The sequence below is a fragment of the Martes martes genome, assembly GCF_963455335.1.
Source record: "Martes martes genome assembly, chromosome: 17".
NCBI lineage: Eukaryota > Metazoa > Chordata > Mammalia > Carnivora > Mustelidae > Martes > Martes martes.
The window spans coordinates 41034224-41050970 of NC_137905.1; the positions used below are offsets into that span (position 1 = coordinate 41034224).

Here is a 16747-nt window from a genome sequence, read left to right on the forward strand (position 1 = left end):
TTCTTTTTGATACAATTATAAATGGGATTGTTTTCTTAATTTCATTTCTGTGAGTTACTTGTAAGTTACTAGTGTATAGAAATGCAACATTTCTGTATCTTGATTTCAAATCCTATAACTGCACTGAATTCCTTTATTAGATCTAATAGTCTTTTGGTGGAATACTTCTCTATATAGTATTGTCTACATATCATTTGCTAATAGTGACATTTGGCTTCTTCCTCACCAACTTGGAAGCTTTCTATTTCTTTTTCTTGTGCCATTGCTATGGCTTGGACTTCCAATACTATGTTGAATAAAAGTGGCGAGAGGAGTCTCTTTGTCTTATTCCTAGTTTTAGAGGAAAAGCTTTTGGCTTTTCATCATTGAGTATGATGTTAACTGTGGGTTTGTCATATATGACCTTTATTATGTTGAGGTATGTTCTCTCTGTACACACTCTGTTTAGAGTTTATCATGAGCGAATGTTGAATTTTGTCAAATGCTTTTTCTGTGTCTACTGAGATGATCATATGACTTTTTCTTTCATTTTGTGTATGTTGTGTATTTGTGTTGATTGTTTTGTGAGTGCTGAACAACTATCCTGCGTCCTTGGAATAAATCTCACTTGATATGCTGAATGATGCTTTTCATGCATTTTCAAATTCAGTTTGCTAATATTTTGTTGAGGAGTTTTGCATCTGTGTTCATCGGGGATATCAGCTGTTATTTTGTTTTTTTGTCATGTCTGTGTCTGGCTTGGGTATCAGGGTAATGTTGTCCTTATAGAATTAATTTGGAAACATTTCTTCCTCTTCTATTTTTGGGAATAGTTTGAGAAGGATAGGTATTACCTCTTCCTTAATTGTTTGGTAAAATTCACCTGTAAAGCCATCTGGTTCTGGACTTTTGCTTGTTGGGAGTTTTTTGATTACTCATTTAATTTCACTACTAGTAATTAGTTCAAATTTCATATTTCTTCCTGATTCAGTTGTGAAAGATTGTATGTGTCTAACAGTCTATCCATCTGTTCTAAGTTGTCCAATTTGTTGACTTTTTTTTTTTTAGTAGTCCCTTATAATCCTTTGTATTTCTGTGCTCTCGGTTGTAACTTTTCTTTTGTTTCTGATTTTATTTAGGTTAGTCCTCTCTTTTTCTTGATGAAAAAGTTAAACATTTATTAATTCTGTCTTTTCAAAGAACCAGCTAATAGTTTCATTGATCTTCTCTATGGTTTGTTTGTTCATTGGTCCCTATTTCACTTATTACTGCTCTGTCTTTATTATTTCTTTCCTTCTACCAACCTTGTGCTTTGTTTGTTCTTTTTCTAGCTCCTTTAGGTGTAAGGTTAGATTGTTTGAGATTCTTCTTTCTTTTTGAGGTAGGTCCATATCATTATAAGCTTCCCTCTTATTATTATTATTATTATTTTTTAGAGATTTCATTTATTTGACAGACAGAGATCACAAGTAGGCAGAGAAGCAGGCAGAGAGAGAGGAAGGGAAGCAGGCTCCCTGCTGAGCAGAGAGCCCAATGCAGGGCTCGATCCCAGGACACTGGGATCATAATCTGAGCTGAACGCAGAGACTTTAACCCACTGAGCCACCCAGACACCCCATAAACTTCCTTCTTAGAACTGCTTTTGGTGTTGTCCCAGAGATTTTGAATCATTCTGTTTTCATTTTCCTTTGGCTCCATGTATTTTTTTGTTTCCTCTTTGATTTCCTCTTTGATCTACCAGTTATTTAGTAATGTGTTGCTTAGCTTCTACACATCTGTGTTTTTTCCAGTTTTTTCTTATAATTGATTTCTAGTTTTACACCATTGTCGTTGGAAAAGATGCTTGATATGATTTCAATCATAAATTTATTGAGACTTGTTTTGTGGGCTAACATATGATCTATCCTGGAAAATGTTTTATGTGCACTTGAAAAGAATGTATATTCTGCTGTTTTTAGATGAAATGTTCTGTATATATCTGTTAAGCCCATCTGGTGTAATGTGTCATTCAAAACTGCTGTTTCCTTATTGATTTTCTGTCTAGATGATCTATCCATTGATGTAAATGGGGTGTTAAAATCCCCTACTATTATTGGAGTACTCTCAATTCCTCTCTTTATGTCTGTTAATATTTGCTTTATATATTTAGATGCTCCTATGTTACGTGCACAGGTATTTACAATTATATCCTCTTGTTAGAGTGATCCTTTTATCATTATACGCTGTCCTTCTTTTTCCTCTTGCTACAATCTTTGTTTTAAAGTCTATTTGGTGTGATTGCTTGCTACCCTTGCTTTTTTTTTTTTTTTTCTTCCACTTGCATGGATTATCTTTTTTTCATCCCCTCAGTTCCAGCCTGTATGTGTCTTAGATCTGAATGAGTCTCTTGTGGGAAGCATATAGTTGGGTTAGTTTTTCTGTATATTTAGTCACCCTGTGTCTTTTGATTGCAACATTTACCCCAGTTACATTTAAAGTAATTATTGAAAGGCATGTATTTGTTGTCATTTGTTAATTATGTTTGTGATTGTTTTTGTAGTTCTCTGTTCATTTCTTCTTCTCTTCCTCTCTTTTCTTGTGTTTAATGTCTTTTAGTGTTATACTTAGGATCCTTTCTCTTTATTTTTTGTGTATCTATTATTGGTTTTTGTGTATCTATTATTGGTTTTGGGTTACTATGAGGTTCATATGTAACATCCTATGTATATAGTAGTTTATATTAAGTTAATGGTCATTTAAGTTTGAACACATTTTAAAAGCACTAAATTTTTACTCCCCCTCCACATTTTATGTATAAGATGTCATATTTTACATCTTTTTACTTTATGTAAAGTAATTTACATTACTTTTTTGACTACTTTTTGTAGATACAATTGATTTTACTGCTTTTATGTTTTAACCTTCATACTAGCTTTATAAGTGATTGATCTACTACCTTTACTATATGTTTGCTTTTATCAGTTAAAGTTTTTTCTGTCATAATTTTCTTACTTCTTGTTATGGGTCTTTTCTTTTACTGGAAGAATTCCCTTTAACATTTCTTATAGTCTAGTTTAGTGGTGATGCACTCCTTTAACTTTTGTCTGGGAAACACTTCATCTTTCTTTCAATTCTGAACATTGCTGGATAGAGTATTCTTGGTTATAGGTTTCTTCTTTTCAGTACTTTGAATTCCTCAGGCTGTTTTCTCCTGGTATGCAAAGTTTCTGCTGAAAAATCAGCGGACAGCCTTATGGGGTTTCCCTTGTATGTAACTGTTTTTCTCTTGCTGCTTTTAAAATTCTCTCTTTATCTTTAGTTTTTACCATTGTAATTATTATGTGTCTTGATGTGGACCCCCTTGGGTTCATCTTATTTGGAGCTCTCTGGGATTTCTGGATCTGGATATCTGTTTCCTTCCCCAGGTTAGGGAAGTTTTCAGTTATTATTTCTTCAAATAAGATTTCTATCTCCTTTTCTCTCTCTTTTCTCCATCTGAGACTCCTGTAATGTGAATGTTATTTTGCTTGATGTTGTCACAGAAGTCCCTTAACTTATTTTCATTTTTTAAAAAAACTTTTTTCTTATTTCAGTCTAGTTGTTTTTTACTACCCTGACTTCCAGGTCATTGATCTGTTCTTTGCATCCTCTAATCTGTTGATTCTTCTGGTGTATTTTTCATTTCACTTATTGTGTTCTTCAGCTCTGGCTGGTTCTTTTTAAATACTTTCTATCTCTTTGTTAAAGTTCTTACTGAGTTCTCCCAGTCTCCTCTCAAGTCTGGTGAGTATCTATAACCATTAATTTGAATTCTTTATCAGATAGATTCCTTATCTGTGTTTTGTTTAGCTTGTGTTCTAGGGTTTTGTCTTGTTCTTGTGATTGAATCATATACCTCTGCCTCCTCACTTTGTTTGACTCTGTGGTTGTTCTATATGTATATATGTGGTGCTCCTCTATATGGGCTGGAAGCACCCTCAAGTTATGACTGGGCTGAGTGCTGAGGGTGCACTGGTGGGTGGAGCCAGTTTTCAGCCTAACTTGTCTGGTGGGCTGGGCTTGGCTCACATGCTTTTGGATAAAAGGGTCATGTGCTGGTTGGTAGGGCTCATTCCCTCACTCCCTGGGTCAGGATTTGTTCTGGAGATGTGCCAGTTCTGACCAGAGCTGCCTGTGGGAGCTGTGTGGGAGCTGATAGTCACTCTGGCAGGGCATCATCCCAGCTGGGCTGCTCATTGTGGGAGCCACTTTGGAGAGGTGCCTGCTAGTAGGTTGGTTTGGTGGTGGGGGGCAGGGGGCGGGGGCCGCTAGTCTTCAGAGGAATTCTGGGGCAGGGCAAGTTAGATGGAGAGTGTCAGAACTGGCTCCCTCAAGCATCTGGCCAAGACAAAAGGCAGACAAGAGAAATAGCACCGGCCAGGACTTCCCATTCCTGGAGAAAATTCTCACAGATCCCTAACCCTCCAACACATACCCTAGAATTAGTCCATAAATCCCCTTCATGTATACCCCTGACGCGTTTTAAACTGCTGCTTCTGTTGCTGGCTCTCGGGCCCAGTGATAGAATGCACTGGCCCTTTAAGACTGGAGAATCAGTTTCCTATAAATCTCCAACTCTTCCAAAGGTAAACCCTGCTGATTTTCAAAGCCAGACATCATGGGGGCTCATCTTCTCTGTGCAGGTCCTCAGGGCCAGGGATGCCTGATGTGGGGCTAATCCTCTTCACTCCTCCATGCCTGTGATGTCCCTCCTGCTTGTGGATTGCCACGCCAGGGGTTTGGTTCCCGACTTTGTCTCTGACCCTCGTACACTTCTCAATATGGCCTTCTCTTGATGTCTTTAGCTCAGGAAGATCTATTTGGCTAGGCTTTAGGTTGTTTTCAGAGTGAGCTGTCACACATGTAGTTGATGCTTCAGTATGTCCCCAGGTGGAGGTGAACTTAGGATCATCCCTCTCCACTATCTTCCCCCACTCTCCTGATTGACTTCGGATCAACACATTAAAACTTCAGTTTCACGTAGGAGTTTCCTAGCATAATCCATTTTATGGCATCTAAATGACTTATATATTTGTACTTATGTATATATATACATATATATATATATATATGAATATATATATATATATGAATAGAGTCCACATTTACCTCCATGAGTGTATTGGTCTTCAAGCCTCATGATTTGAACTCTGCCTTACCAAAATGAGGATACAAAAGAGGCATCCTTGTGGTGAGTGTGTGTTGGGTACATGGGAGCTGCCTGGTTCCATCAGGATCTCTAATGGACCCCACTTCCTCGCCTCCTCTTTTCTCACAGGACTGGGCTCCTCTTTGGACCTAATTCTAACCCAGACCTGATCAAAACAAACCCACAGCTCCCTGGAACAGCATAACCTTTTAGAAATACCAGGTCCGTGGAGTGCCTCTCTGCAGATGGCCCAGACATGCTCACACCACATGCAACACAGGTTAAGTTGATCACCTGCCTTGTGCCAGACACTGTGCTAAGTGCTGGGAATACAAAGATGTGGAGAGGGTGTGACACTGCTCTCGGGGCTCCAAGAGTTTGAGGCAGGTGTGTGAACATTCTCCGCATGGTGAGAGAAGGGCTGTTATCGAGGTAACACATGCTTATGGGATTGGTGGTGCTGAATCTGCATCCCAGATTCTGCCAGGGTGGGACTCGGTTTCTCTACCTGCAGAATTACTATCCCCTAGCCTGCCTCATAAAATGCCCTAAAAATGAAGTCTTGGGCAGAGATGGTATCCACGGTGTGGTCCTTCTCCTGAAAGGAATCAGGACGTCATAGCTTGTGACTCCTTGGCCAGGCTCTCAGAGACCCCTTGCTGCAGCTGTGTTTGTAGGCTTCCCCTCAGCCTCTTTGTGTAAGCAGTGGTGGAAAGTTGGGCTGTAGCCTAGTAGATTCGTGGGGACAAGGCTTTGGGGCTGTTTGAGCCTGATTTATGCCTTGGCCTCTGCCTTAGGGCTCCCTTTCTCCCACCCAGCAGAAAATATGGGGAATTGGAGGGAATCCCTGCCTTGTAATGGAGAGGAGTAGGGGAGGTGAACTGCCTTCCCCAGGAGTGGGGTGCCACCCATGCGGGCTGGGGTGTGCTGAGGCTGGGCTCTGGGCATTTCAGGACCCAGGTCAGCGCCCTCCCCGCATCTAGCAGGGCAGGAGTCCTCTGTCTGAGGCAGCCTCTGTCGGTCTTGCAGCCATTCATCACCCTTGCCGGGCATTGCAACTTTATGCCTACGCATAAAAACTAGAGGGACTCATCCCAGAGTTTGCTGCTGCCGCCGCTGCTGTTAGATTTTAATTAGCTGCAGGATTTTAATGAGCTGAAATCAAGAAGAACCCCCTCTCAGAAGCAAGCAGGAGCCACACACACGGAAGAACTTGTCTGACAAAACAGATGGAGGTGGCGTTCTCGGGGGACTGGGCTGTGTGCTCCGTTTCAGTGAGGAGCAAATGAGTTCCTGAGGCCAGGAGGCTGAGCAGGGAAGGCGGGAGGTCAGCCCCATCGCAGGAGGCTTGTCAGGGGCGGAGCGGAGGTGCAGCCCCCTCTGCCACCGCGGTGGAATGCTTGGTGCCGGATTCAAGGTGACGGCAGTGCCTGGCTCCATTCTCCTCAAGTTGCCATAGCAGCCTCTCTCCCGATGAGCAGCTCCTCCTGGAGCCCTCAGCTGGGAGGGACGTCATTGTTCGCTCCTGCCCGTGCACGGAGGAGACTGACTGGACAGAGAACTTTCTGGGGCCCAGGGTCCACACACCAAGTGGGTGCTCCCAGGAGCACAGGGCCGGACACCTCTGGCTGCCTCCAGTGGGGCACGGGAGCAGGTCCTCACAGCCCGAGGGGGTCCTCTGGGTGACTGGGGGAAAGCATCCAGGCCTTGGAGCAGCCGCAGCCAAGCGTGTCTTTGGAGCCATCCGTCCATCGCCTGCCGGCCTGTCGCCACTGGAGGTGCGTGCGTTTTGGCTGAATTCCCAAGTCCTTGCTTGTGCCCTAAAGTGAATTTTCCCGAGACAAATTTTTAAATCGGATAAATAAGGAAATGGGAGGAATCCTTCGCCCTGACCTGTGTCCCAGGAGGTGTTTGCAAAATTAATTGCATTTTTTTCCCTTACAGTAAAAATTGGTGATGCCATTCAGGCCTCAGGGAGAGCACGCCACTGGGAAAACTAGGGATTGTGAGGACAGGACCTTCTGGAAACTAAGTGGGCTGTTTATTTTTCTTGCCTTACTCCTCCTCACTCTGCCCTCAGTTACTTGAATTTTCTTATTGTCTGTTGGTCCTGGAAGAGAGGCGAGGAGGTGGGGGGGGGGATCTTGTCAGGGGAGCCGAGTGGGATGCTGTGCACTGTAAGGTTATAACAGTCCCAGGTGGGAGTGGAGGACTGTGAGTATGTCTACGGGGCCCTGGGCAGCCTGGCCCTGGCCTGTGACAGATCACGGAGTCCACTCCCCCTACAGCAGCCCAACTCCCAGGAGACAAGCAGCCTTGGACCAGCATCTCCCCATTGCCTTGAAAATAACATGTGACTTTGAAGACAAGGACCCCCTGGGGAACAATAGAGGATCAGATACACACACTCCCTGGAGTGTTGGGTGATCGCCTATCTACCCTCCACCTTTAAAGGAAGGAGGTTCTTATGGGTTCTATGATGTTGGTCCCCTCCTGGGGCAGTGAAGACCCAGCCAGCCTGCAAGCCAGTTACCCAGGAGGGGAGGCATGTTAACCTTTTGATTCCATTTGCACATAGCAGGGAGTTGGCTGATTAGGTGGTCTGCAGTGAGAACTAAACACTGAGAGGAAGGCGTCTGAGGGGAATGCTGGAGTCTAGGGAGGGGTCAGCGAGAGCCACGCCTGCCTCTAACGCCAGCTTCCCTGGGCGTGGAGAACAGAGAGGGTGCTGTATTCTCTTGGACCTCAACAAAAGGGAGGGTCTCTGAGACCAGACACTTGAATGGGTGATGCTCCCGCTGTGGTGAAGGTGTAGGTCTTAGGGCTGGTTTTCTCCCCCTAACCCCCACCCCCCAGATCAGGGGCCAGAGATGTGGTCCTCATCCTGGCTCCCAGGCACGTGGGCTGCTGGAGGCTGGCTCCGTGTTGGGGGTTGGGTTGGGGGTCGGTTCAGAAACAAGCGAGGACAGGTTGCAGCTGCAGAATGGGGGAAGTCTGTATTGGCTTGGACTGTGACAGTGGGACAGTGACTGGGAGTGGGAGGGGACTGGCCGGTCCTTCCAGAACCACTTCAGCCGCGCCAGCTCCTGCAAACAATGCAGTGATGATAGCATGTTCTTCTGAGCCACCCCTGACAACCTTCTTTTTTTTCCATCCAATAGAGCCTTTGCACCTAGATCTGGTGGCACTTTATTAGCTGTTTTACCGGGCAGCAATGGGCCCCAGCCATAAACTGGCCACTCTCTTTCCCTTCCTTCCTTCCTTCCTTCCTTCCTTCCTTCTCTTTCCCTCACCCTAGGTCAGATGGACCTCCTGGCCTCGTGTCTGACCCAGGAAGCCCGTGAGGCAGCAGACAGCGTGCTACCACCCCAGCCCCGCACACCAGGGCTTTGTGGTACTTTCTTTACAGGTTGTGGCCTTGCTGGGGACTGTCGATGGTGTGTGCGTGCATGCTGTGCGTGCATGCTGTGTGTGCATACGTGTGTGTATGTGTGTTAGAGCCCGTGCATCTGATCTGGAAAGGCCTTGAGCTGCCTCCCCTGCTCCCTATCTGAGGGTCTTGTCCCTGCCGAATCCGTGTGTGTGACACTCTTCCCACTCTTCTGACTCCTTTCCGTGGGGGTTAACCAGTGGGGGGATAAGCCAACTGCTTTGGCCCCTTAGGCCCTCTGCCCCCCACCTTCCCCCAGACCTCGAGGCTGGCCCTGCACATAGGGCCTGTCACTGGGAGACTGAAGGACACAGTGTTGAGAGTGACCTTGTCCTTCCGTGGGGCCTGGGACCTGCACCACTGCGTCTGTGTCTTTGCAGGACGTTGAGCCAGGCACTGCCCCCTCACCCCCCACCCCCCACCCCCACCCCCCACCGCCAGGACAGTCCATCCTGGGCAGCCACAGAGGGAGACGCCACAGAGCCCCACAAGGGACTTCAGGGTTTGAGCCTTTGGGGACATGCGGCTGCCTATTTTTACCCACTGTAAGCCCCCTGCAGTGGTGTCCCTGGTGATGGCGGGCGCAGCTGTCTTTCTTTGGGGCGGGGGCCATTGCCAGGAGGTCAGGGCCAATGGCAAATTGAGCCGGCTCGAGAGACAAAACAGCCCTGCTCGGTGCTGCCTCCCAAACATAAAAGCTGGGAGGTCGTGGGAACCACCTGCTCAGCACAGCCCAGAGAGCCCTGCGCTCAGACGTGTTCCCGTGCATAGAGGCCTGGGGCAGGTTAATTAAAGTTAACTGAGTGAAAACATAATTACAGAGACTGCAGAGGGGAGAAACCCAAACCTACAATTTAACACTCAGCCCCAGAGCTTTGCTGAGAACAGTCTAGACCTTGGGAATTTTTGTCTGGGCTGGGGAGGGAAGGACTCCTCTGACTTCCTGCCTCGTGCTCCCCCAGGAGCACGAGTTCACAGAAGGACAGGAGCTGGGGCTTCCTCTCCCAGCGCCTGGGTGCCTGGTCAGGAATGGGTTCCCCGACCACAGTATGGTGCCCAAGGAGACTCTAGGCAGGGAAGTGTCCTTGTGCCAAGCAGCACATCTGGTCTGGGGACCTAGCCACCCACCTGTGATCTCAGAAACTGCCCACCTCGTCTCAGCCTCCCTTAGAGCTGTCCTGTGTCAGGGCGGGGGGAAGCTCCCACAAGGCCTTTGGGTAGAAAGAGGATGGTTTCTCTGCCCGGACTAGTAGGAATGGGTGAAAGCAAGGGGACAGAGCGGCCCTCCTCTAAAAGGGGTGGGGTGGTTCTGAAATCCCTGCCCGTCCAGCATGACCTCCTGTGCAGCTCCCTCTTCAGCACCTGTCCCACTCCACCCATTTCACACCCCACTGCAGGATCTTACCTCCTTCCTATGAGCAAAAGGCCTCGGGCTGCCCCCATCTTGACCCACAGTCTGGCCCAGTTGGAGTCACTCGTTGGTATACGGGGTGTTTGGCATTTCTGGCTCTGCCCTTCAGGAGGAACCAGGGTGAGGGGCAAGTCACCTGGGCACACTCCTGGTTGGCGGTGACGGGTTCCCTTCGGCAGAAACACAAGGGATGTTGTCACCTGCCTCTGAGCCTGGGATCTGTCAAATGTGGAGTCTGGCTGCCTCAGCTCCAGGCCCGAGGGCCTCAAGAATGGGAGTAGCTTGGTCTGGCCAGAGCTTCAGCTCCCCTGACACAGCTGACTAGCCGGTGGGGTCTCTATTCTGCTAGCCCATCCATCTGTCAGGGAGACACAGCCCTGGCTGGTGAGAGTAGCCACCAGGTGGGGGATTCTCTGTTCCTGGCAGCCTCTGGGCCTGGGAGGCTCCTTCCCAAAGCATCCGGCTCTGTAGGGACACTTGTCCCCAACACCCTGCAGAGAGGAGCCAGGGCAGAGAGATTCAAGAGTTTCTCTGTCCAGCAGGCCACTTGTAAGGGACAAGGACCCAAATTGCTGGGCCTGTACCTAGCCCCCCTATAGGGACCTATAGGGACACCAGTTCTTCTGGAAGCTCGGAGAGCCTGGACAATGCAGGGGCTGATACTGGCTGTGGGTCTCTGGGTCCCCACCCTAGGCTCCCCCAGGTAGAGTCCAGAGAGTATCCCCCTGGTTTTTCTGGGGGTGGAAATACAGGAGCCTCTGCTGGGAAGCTGGTGTCCCAGCCACAGGTGGTGACTAGACTTCCCTCAGCCTCCTTGGGCTTGGAAAAGTGGAAGGGACATGCCTGAGTAAGTTCTAAAGGACGGAGGGGTCGGGGATCATGCTTGGTCGCAGGCAGTGACTGGCGCCTCAGCCCTCACGGGATGTCTTGTGTCTCGGTGATGGACCCTCTTTCTCCCCGTCTGCCCCGTAGATCGTGCCCTGATGGATGCATGGTGTGGACGATGAGGGAAGAACGCACCTCCCACACCCGAGAGGTGACCCCGGAGCAAGCCCCGGATGACCCCGCGAGCCGGAACCATGCGGCTGGCCTGCATGTTCTCATCCATCCTGCTGTTCGGAGCTGCAGGCCTCCTCCTCTTCATCAGCCTGCAGGACCCCACGGAGCTCGCCCCTCGGCAGCTGCCAGGTGAGCCCCTGCGCTGGGCCCTGCTGCCCGTGCGCCCCAGCTTTCCTGTCCGAAATGCAGGCCTCCATGGCTGCCCTGGTGCCAAGTCTGTGCCCAGAGCCCCGGCAGGCAGAGGAGGGGGCCTGACCTTCTCCTGACGGACATCAGCCTCTGGCCTCTAGCCTGTGGTCTCTGGCCCATACCCTCCTCTTGAAATGATAGCCAGGCTCTCATCCGCTTGTTGCCTTTGGTGAAGCTGAGGCTTAAGGAGGATTCTGCCATCTCTGGGGGGCCTCTCCCATGTTTTCTGGGATATCAGAGGGTGAATGACTTCTCCTCGAGCTCATGCCCCTCCATGGGACTCTGCTTCTCTGCCAGCCCTGGGACCCCTTGAATCCAGGCCCTTTGGCCTGGGCAGAGGGGGTCAAGGTACCTCCTGCCTTTGTGAGGCTGAGATTGCTCCTGCTGGCGTCCACCTGCTGCCTGTATCCCACGTGGCCTTCATGAGCCATGGAGGGGAGCGCCCTTCCTGACTTGCAGAGATCTGCTGAGGACAGGTGGAAGAGAAAGTGGAAGGGATGGTTCTGGAGCCTCAGGCAGGCAGGATATGGAGAGGGGGAGCTCAGGCAAGGAGCCTCATGCTGAGACCCAGCCCCCACTCATCTCTCAGTGGCAGGCCTGGGACCTTTAGTGGGGAAGTCTGTGAAGATACCCGTGTGCTCCAGGACATGGACAATATGGAAGACGAGTAGAGGCTGTGGGCTTAGGTAGATAAATTCCTGCACCAGTTTGCAGAAGAGCAGGGCCCTGCATAGGGCACCTGGCCCTCAGGGAGGGGGGGCCCAGGCACTCAGGCCTACAGCCTCCTCCCCAGCTCCCCCCTCAGCTCTGGCTGGCTCAGCCATCCTATGCACAGACTGAAGGCCTGTAGGCATCAGATGGAAAGTCAGAAGGAGCACCAGGAGGCTAGAATGAGGCCTGGCAGCTGCTACTAGAGGCCCCAGGCGGGGAGGCAGAGGAGCTCTCTTTCATCAAGAATCAGCAAGAGACAGCCAAGGTGGTGGGACCCCAGGAGACAGCAGGTGAGTCACTGGGACTGACTCATGCCTGGGCCAGGCCCTCAGGGATAGTGGCTCTCAGAAGTGGGTCTAGGTTATCCCCAGCTTCTGGAGAAGCAAGGATATTGCTTGCTTCTGAGCTGGCTCCTCTGTGGGGACTTTACAGCCCCATGTGAACTTTAGAGTGGCTGGCGGCCCTGTGGCAGCAGAACCTCGCCCTGTAGGGTAGGGCTGTCAGGTGGGCTGAGATCAGACCCCCTAGGCGTAGGGTTATCTGTGCTGAACAGGGGCCCTTAAATATCGCTTGGGGTGAATAGTGTATCCTCGGGGTGACCCCTGGACCTGTGGTGCCCGTTTTGGTGTGTGTTGTGTGGTTGTGGTGCACGCACGGGCAGCGGGCCCTTGTGTCCAGGGTCTGCGTTCTGTGGGATGAGCCGGGGAGAGAAGGCCCGAGCCTGTGAATGGCGTCCGTCTGGGCAGGGGTCATGCACTCAGCTGTGGTACACTGCAGGGACAGATGCTATATCCCTGGGTAGAGGTGGGGCCTGGTGGCTCGGACCCGCACCCCGCCATGCCAGTCAGCCGGCAAAGCAGAGCGCTTGCGCTTTGTGACTTCCGGCCCCTCTTACCAACCGGTTTCCCCTGCGCATGCGCCCGTGGATCTTCTCCATTACCCGTGGGGCCAGACCCCGGAGGACCTCTGGGATTTCCAGGGTGGAGTGGCGAGCTCGGGAAGGAGCTCTGAGCCTCCGCAGGGCGTGGGGAATGCCATGAAGCTTCGGCGCGTATTTCTCCCTGCAGTGGGGACGGCGTGGGCCTGGCAGACTGGTGCGAGGAGCACACCTGAGCCTTGAGCCCGGTGGGTGTAATGGTGTAAATGGAGCCGGACAACCTGCGCCACGTGGCCGGGGATGGGCAACCTTGACGGTCTACGTAAATCACATCAAACACAGTCATAAAACTTTAAGTAATGCTTATGTTACTTTCCCTGAGCAAAGTGTTCCTGACACAGGCTGTTTGTGTTGATTTGTTACTATTCATTTATTCTTTCCCTGTACTTCTCACAGCAGCCTAATTGTGATTCGGTACCAAGAAAGCAATATCAAAGTAATTTTCCACAACATTAGTTACAATTTTCTTCTGATCTTTCAAGTGAAACAATCCCATCCTGTTGGCTTCTCTGAGCATATAAACCTTGATTACATTTATCTGTTGGAAACCAGTGCTTACAAAGTGTATGTATCCAGTTGCATGCGTGGGTGGCCCCAGGGCCTGGACAAGCCTTCTCCCTGTGGATTTCTGCTGGTGGGAGGTACAAGTCAGGAGGCTGCCCTGTCATCCAGATTGGGGAAGGCCGTTGGGGATGCCGCCTGGAGAGGAAATACCGCACCGGCTACTCGGGCTTTCACAGTGTCATCAACTTCCCTGGGAATGAGCGGTCTGGGAGCCACTGTTGGTGGCATTGACCAGGGTGGGCGGGGGAGGGTGGGCAGGTGAAGATCCAGAAACAAGCCTGAGAGTGGGAGAAGGAGCTTTCGGTTGCTTGTGCTGCTCAGTTTTCTCTCGGGCAGTCATTAGGTGTTAATAGCATGTGAACTTCTCAGGGACCAGTCAGCAAACCTCACCTGACTCGTGCATCAGTTGCAATCTTACGGGCTTGCCAACTTTTGTAAATTAAGCCATTTTTAAAAAATGTTTGCTATATTTTAAATCAGTAAAACCTTCTGGAATGTGAATAGCTGCTGGTTAACCTATCTCTCACCTAAAATGAGATTTTGGTGTGTCGTGTGTAGCAGAGAATTCACATGTCCAATTATTTTCCAGTCTCCAATATTGCCAGGCCCTGAGGCCTCGGGAAACTCACTCCTTGACCCAGGAGACTAGGCTTGCTCCTTCTTTATGTACAAGATGCAGAGAACAGGCCAGAACCAGGAGTAACACATCCTAGCCTGCTAGCCCTGGGGACACAGAAGACAGACTCCAGACGTGTGGCTGGGCAGACTGAAATTTTATGAGTGGCCTTTCTTTATGAACTTTTTATTATGGAGGGTTTGGAACACACACAGAGTAGATGAGACTGGCTCCGGGTACCAGCAGGCTCTGTTATGGGGCTGCCCACACCCACAGCCACTGGCACCTTCCTCCTTCTGACTTTTGAAGCATATACCAGATAGCATGTCAGTTCAGCCATAAATATTACAATGTATTGCTTTATTTAAGAGGTAAGAATTCTTTAAAAAAAAAGAGAGAGAGAGAGAGATAAGAATTCTTTTTTTTTAAACATCCAACGATTCTTTAATATCACCCAATATCCAATGTTCAAATTTCTAGTTGCATCACAAATACTATCAATACCCTTATTTCCACTTTGTTTTATCCAGGATCCAGATTAAGCCCACACATTGCAGTTGGTGGTCGAGTCTTCTAAGTCTCTTTCAACGTGTAGGAGTCTCTCCTCACCTTTGTTTTTCTCTTGCTCTTTATTAGAGGAAACTGGGTCCTCGGTCCTGCCGAGTTTCTCCCCGTTGGGTTTTTTGTCGATCGTATGTGTTTGGTGTATTTTAACATTGTTTTGTGCTCTTTGTATTTCCTGTAACTTAAGCAAATCTAGCAGCTTGATCAGATATGGGTTTGGGGGATTTTCTTTTCTTTTTTGGAGATTTTACGTATTAGAGAGAAAACGTGCCTGCGTGCATGCATGAGTGGAGTGGAGGGGAAGGCAGAGGGAGAGGGAGAAGCAGACTCCCCGCTGAGCAGAGAGCCCGATGCTGATGCGGGGCTTGATCCCAGGACTCTGGGATCATGACCTGAGCCCAAGGCAGGCAGTTAACGTCGAGCCACCCAGGTGCCCCTCCTCCTTCATTCTTTTAAGTGGGATAGATTTTGTTTTAATGGAGCAAGGTGAGTCGTTGTTAGTGACCCATGCAGCCAAAGTGATGTGGATTGATTGGTTTATTCATTGGCAAATAAAAAACCATGACCTTATGATACAGATTCTGTTGCTAACACACTATAAATAGGTCTTTTTTTCTTTCCTTCTTTCTTTTTTTTTCCCTAGAGTGAGTTTTCTTAAAGCGGGGCCACCCCATGTTTCAGAGATGTAAGCTCTTGGCTTTCCTGAAGCCGTGGAATTGCGAATGGTGGAGCTGGGTTTGGGGATGATGCTGGGATGTCAAGGACGGAGGCAACCACAGTGACAGCAGGGGTTCAGGGCCCCTAGTGCAGACAAAGGGACTGGACAGCCCCTGGGGACCTTGCCAGCAACAATCTGCCCGGGGCATTCCTTCCACAGCACAACGGCATTCAAGGATGAGCGTAATAATCTGCTTTTTACCATGTGCCAGACCCTAGGCCAAGCACTTTGTATATTTTAATACATATAATTCTTTGTGTTTTTGTTTTGTTTTGTTTTTTAAAGATTTATTTATTTATTTGAGAGCCGGAGAGAGAGAGTTAGAGAAGCAGACTCCCTACTGAGCGTGGACCCCCTATATGGGCCTCGATTTTACAACCCTGAGATTGCGACCTGAGCCAAAATCAAGAAGCAGACACGTGACCAGCTGCACCACCGAGGTGCCCCAGTAAATACAATTCTGTGAACAACTGATTATTCCTGTTTATAGACGAAGTGCTGGGCAGCCGCTGGGTGGGCACACAACGGCACTTTCTTGATGTGTTATTCGCTGCATGCTGGGCACTGTGCCCGGTACTTTACAGGTATTTAGTACTCACTGAATGCTTTTAAACCCATGAGTTAAGCACTATTACGCCATCTGACAGATGAGACTATTGAGATCAGAGAGTTAAGAGCCATGCCCAAGACCACACAGCTTTGGGTTTCGGAACTGGGATTTGCCCTTGGGCAGCAGGCTGTTGACATACACCTGCTTCCCTCCTAACAATGGTGAGGCTCCATGTTGCCTCCCCTGGCCCCAGAGCAGAGCCCAGGCAGAGAGAGCCTGGATCAAGATTTGGATTTGGCATGGGAGGAACTCCCAGTGGATCAGGGGCCGGAGTGTGACCTGGGGGTCTAGACTCATGCTGCAGACACAGTCAGTCCTGGGGCCCACAAGCCCTCCCTTAGAGCATCTCAGAGGAGCGAGCCTTCACTATAGGCCGAGGGGAGCTCCTGAGGTGGGGTGGCTGTTAGGAGGCTCACATCTGGAGCTGTGGTCAGGAGCACGCGAGGGAACCAGAGCACAGGGAACCCAGTGGGGAGGTACAGAGCAATGCAGGAGAGAAGGCAGGACCTGGGGAGGCGGAGCCCGGAGAGCGTGGATTTAGAGGGTCGGGCAGAGTCAGCAACACAGAGTGGGACGGCGGTGATGAGGGTGAGTAGGGCTGCTGGCTCTGACAGATTGGGACGGGTCTACCACTCACTGAGGCAGACACACCAGATGGGGAGCGGTTTGGGGGAGGGGGCTGGAGACCACGTGTTCTATTTTAGACAGGTGGCATCTGAGTTGCTGGGCAGAGCTGCTCTGTCAGTCCTCCACCCTGAACTCCAAACTCACAGACTGCAGGAATAAGCAGGA

The 16747-nt window shown here is 49.5% G+C and overlaps 1 protein-coding gene across 1 annotated transcript in view; it reads left to right on the top strand.

Annotated features, from left to right (window-relative positions):
* The first annotated feature begins 6340 nt into the window (after positions 1-6340).
* Positions 6341-16747, top strand: part of CHST8 (carbohydrate sulfotransferase 8) — a 68191-nt gene continuing 57784 nt past the window's right edge. Inside the window, exons 1-2 of the mRNA XM_080828403.1 lie at positions 6341-6924; positions 10960-11175. Of these exons, the coding sequence (XP_080684529.1) occupies positions 11046-11175 (130 nt within the window). The 5' untranslated portion in view covers positions 6341-6924; positions 10960-11045. The remainder of the gene's footprint in view (positions 6925-10959; positions 11176-16747) is intronic.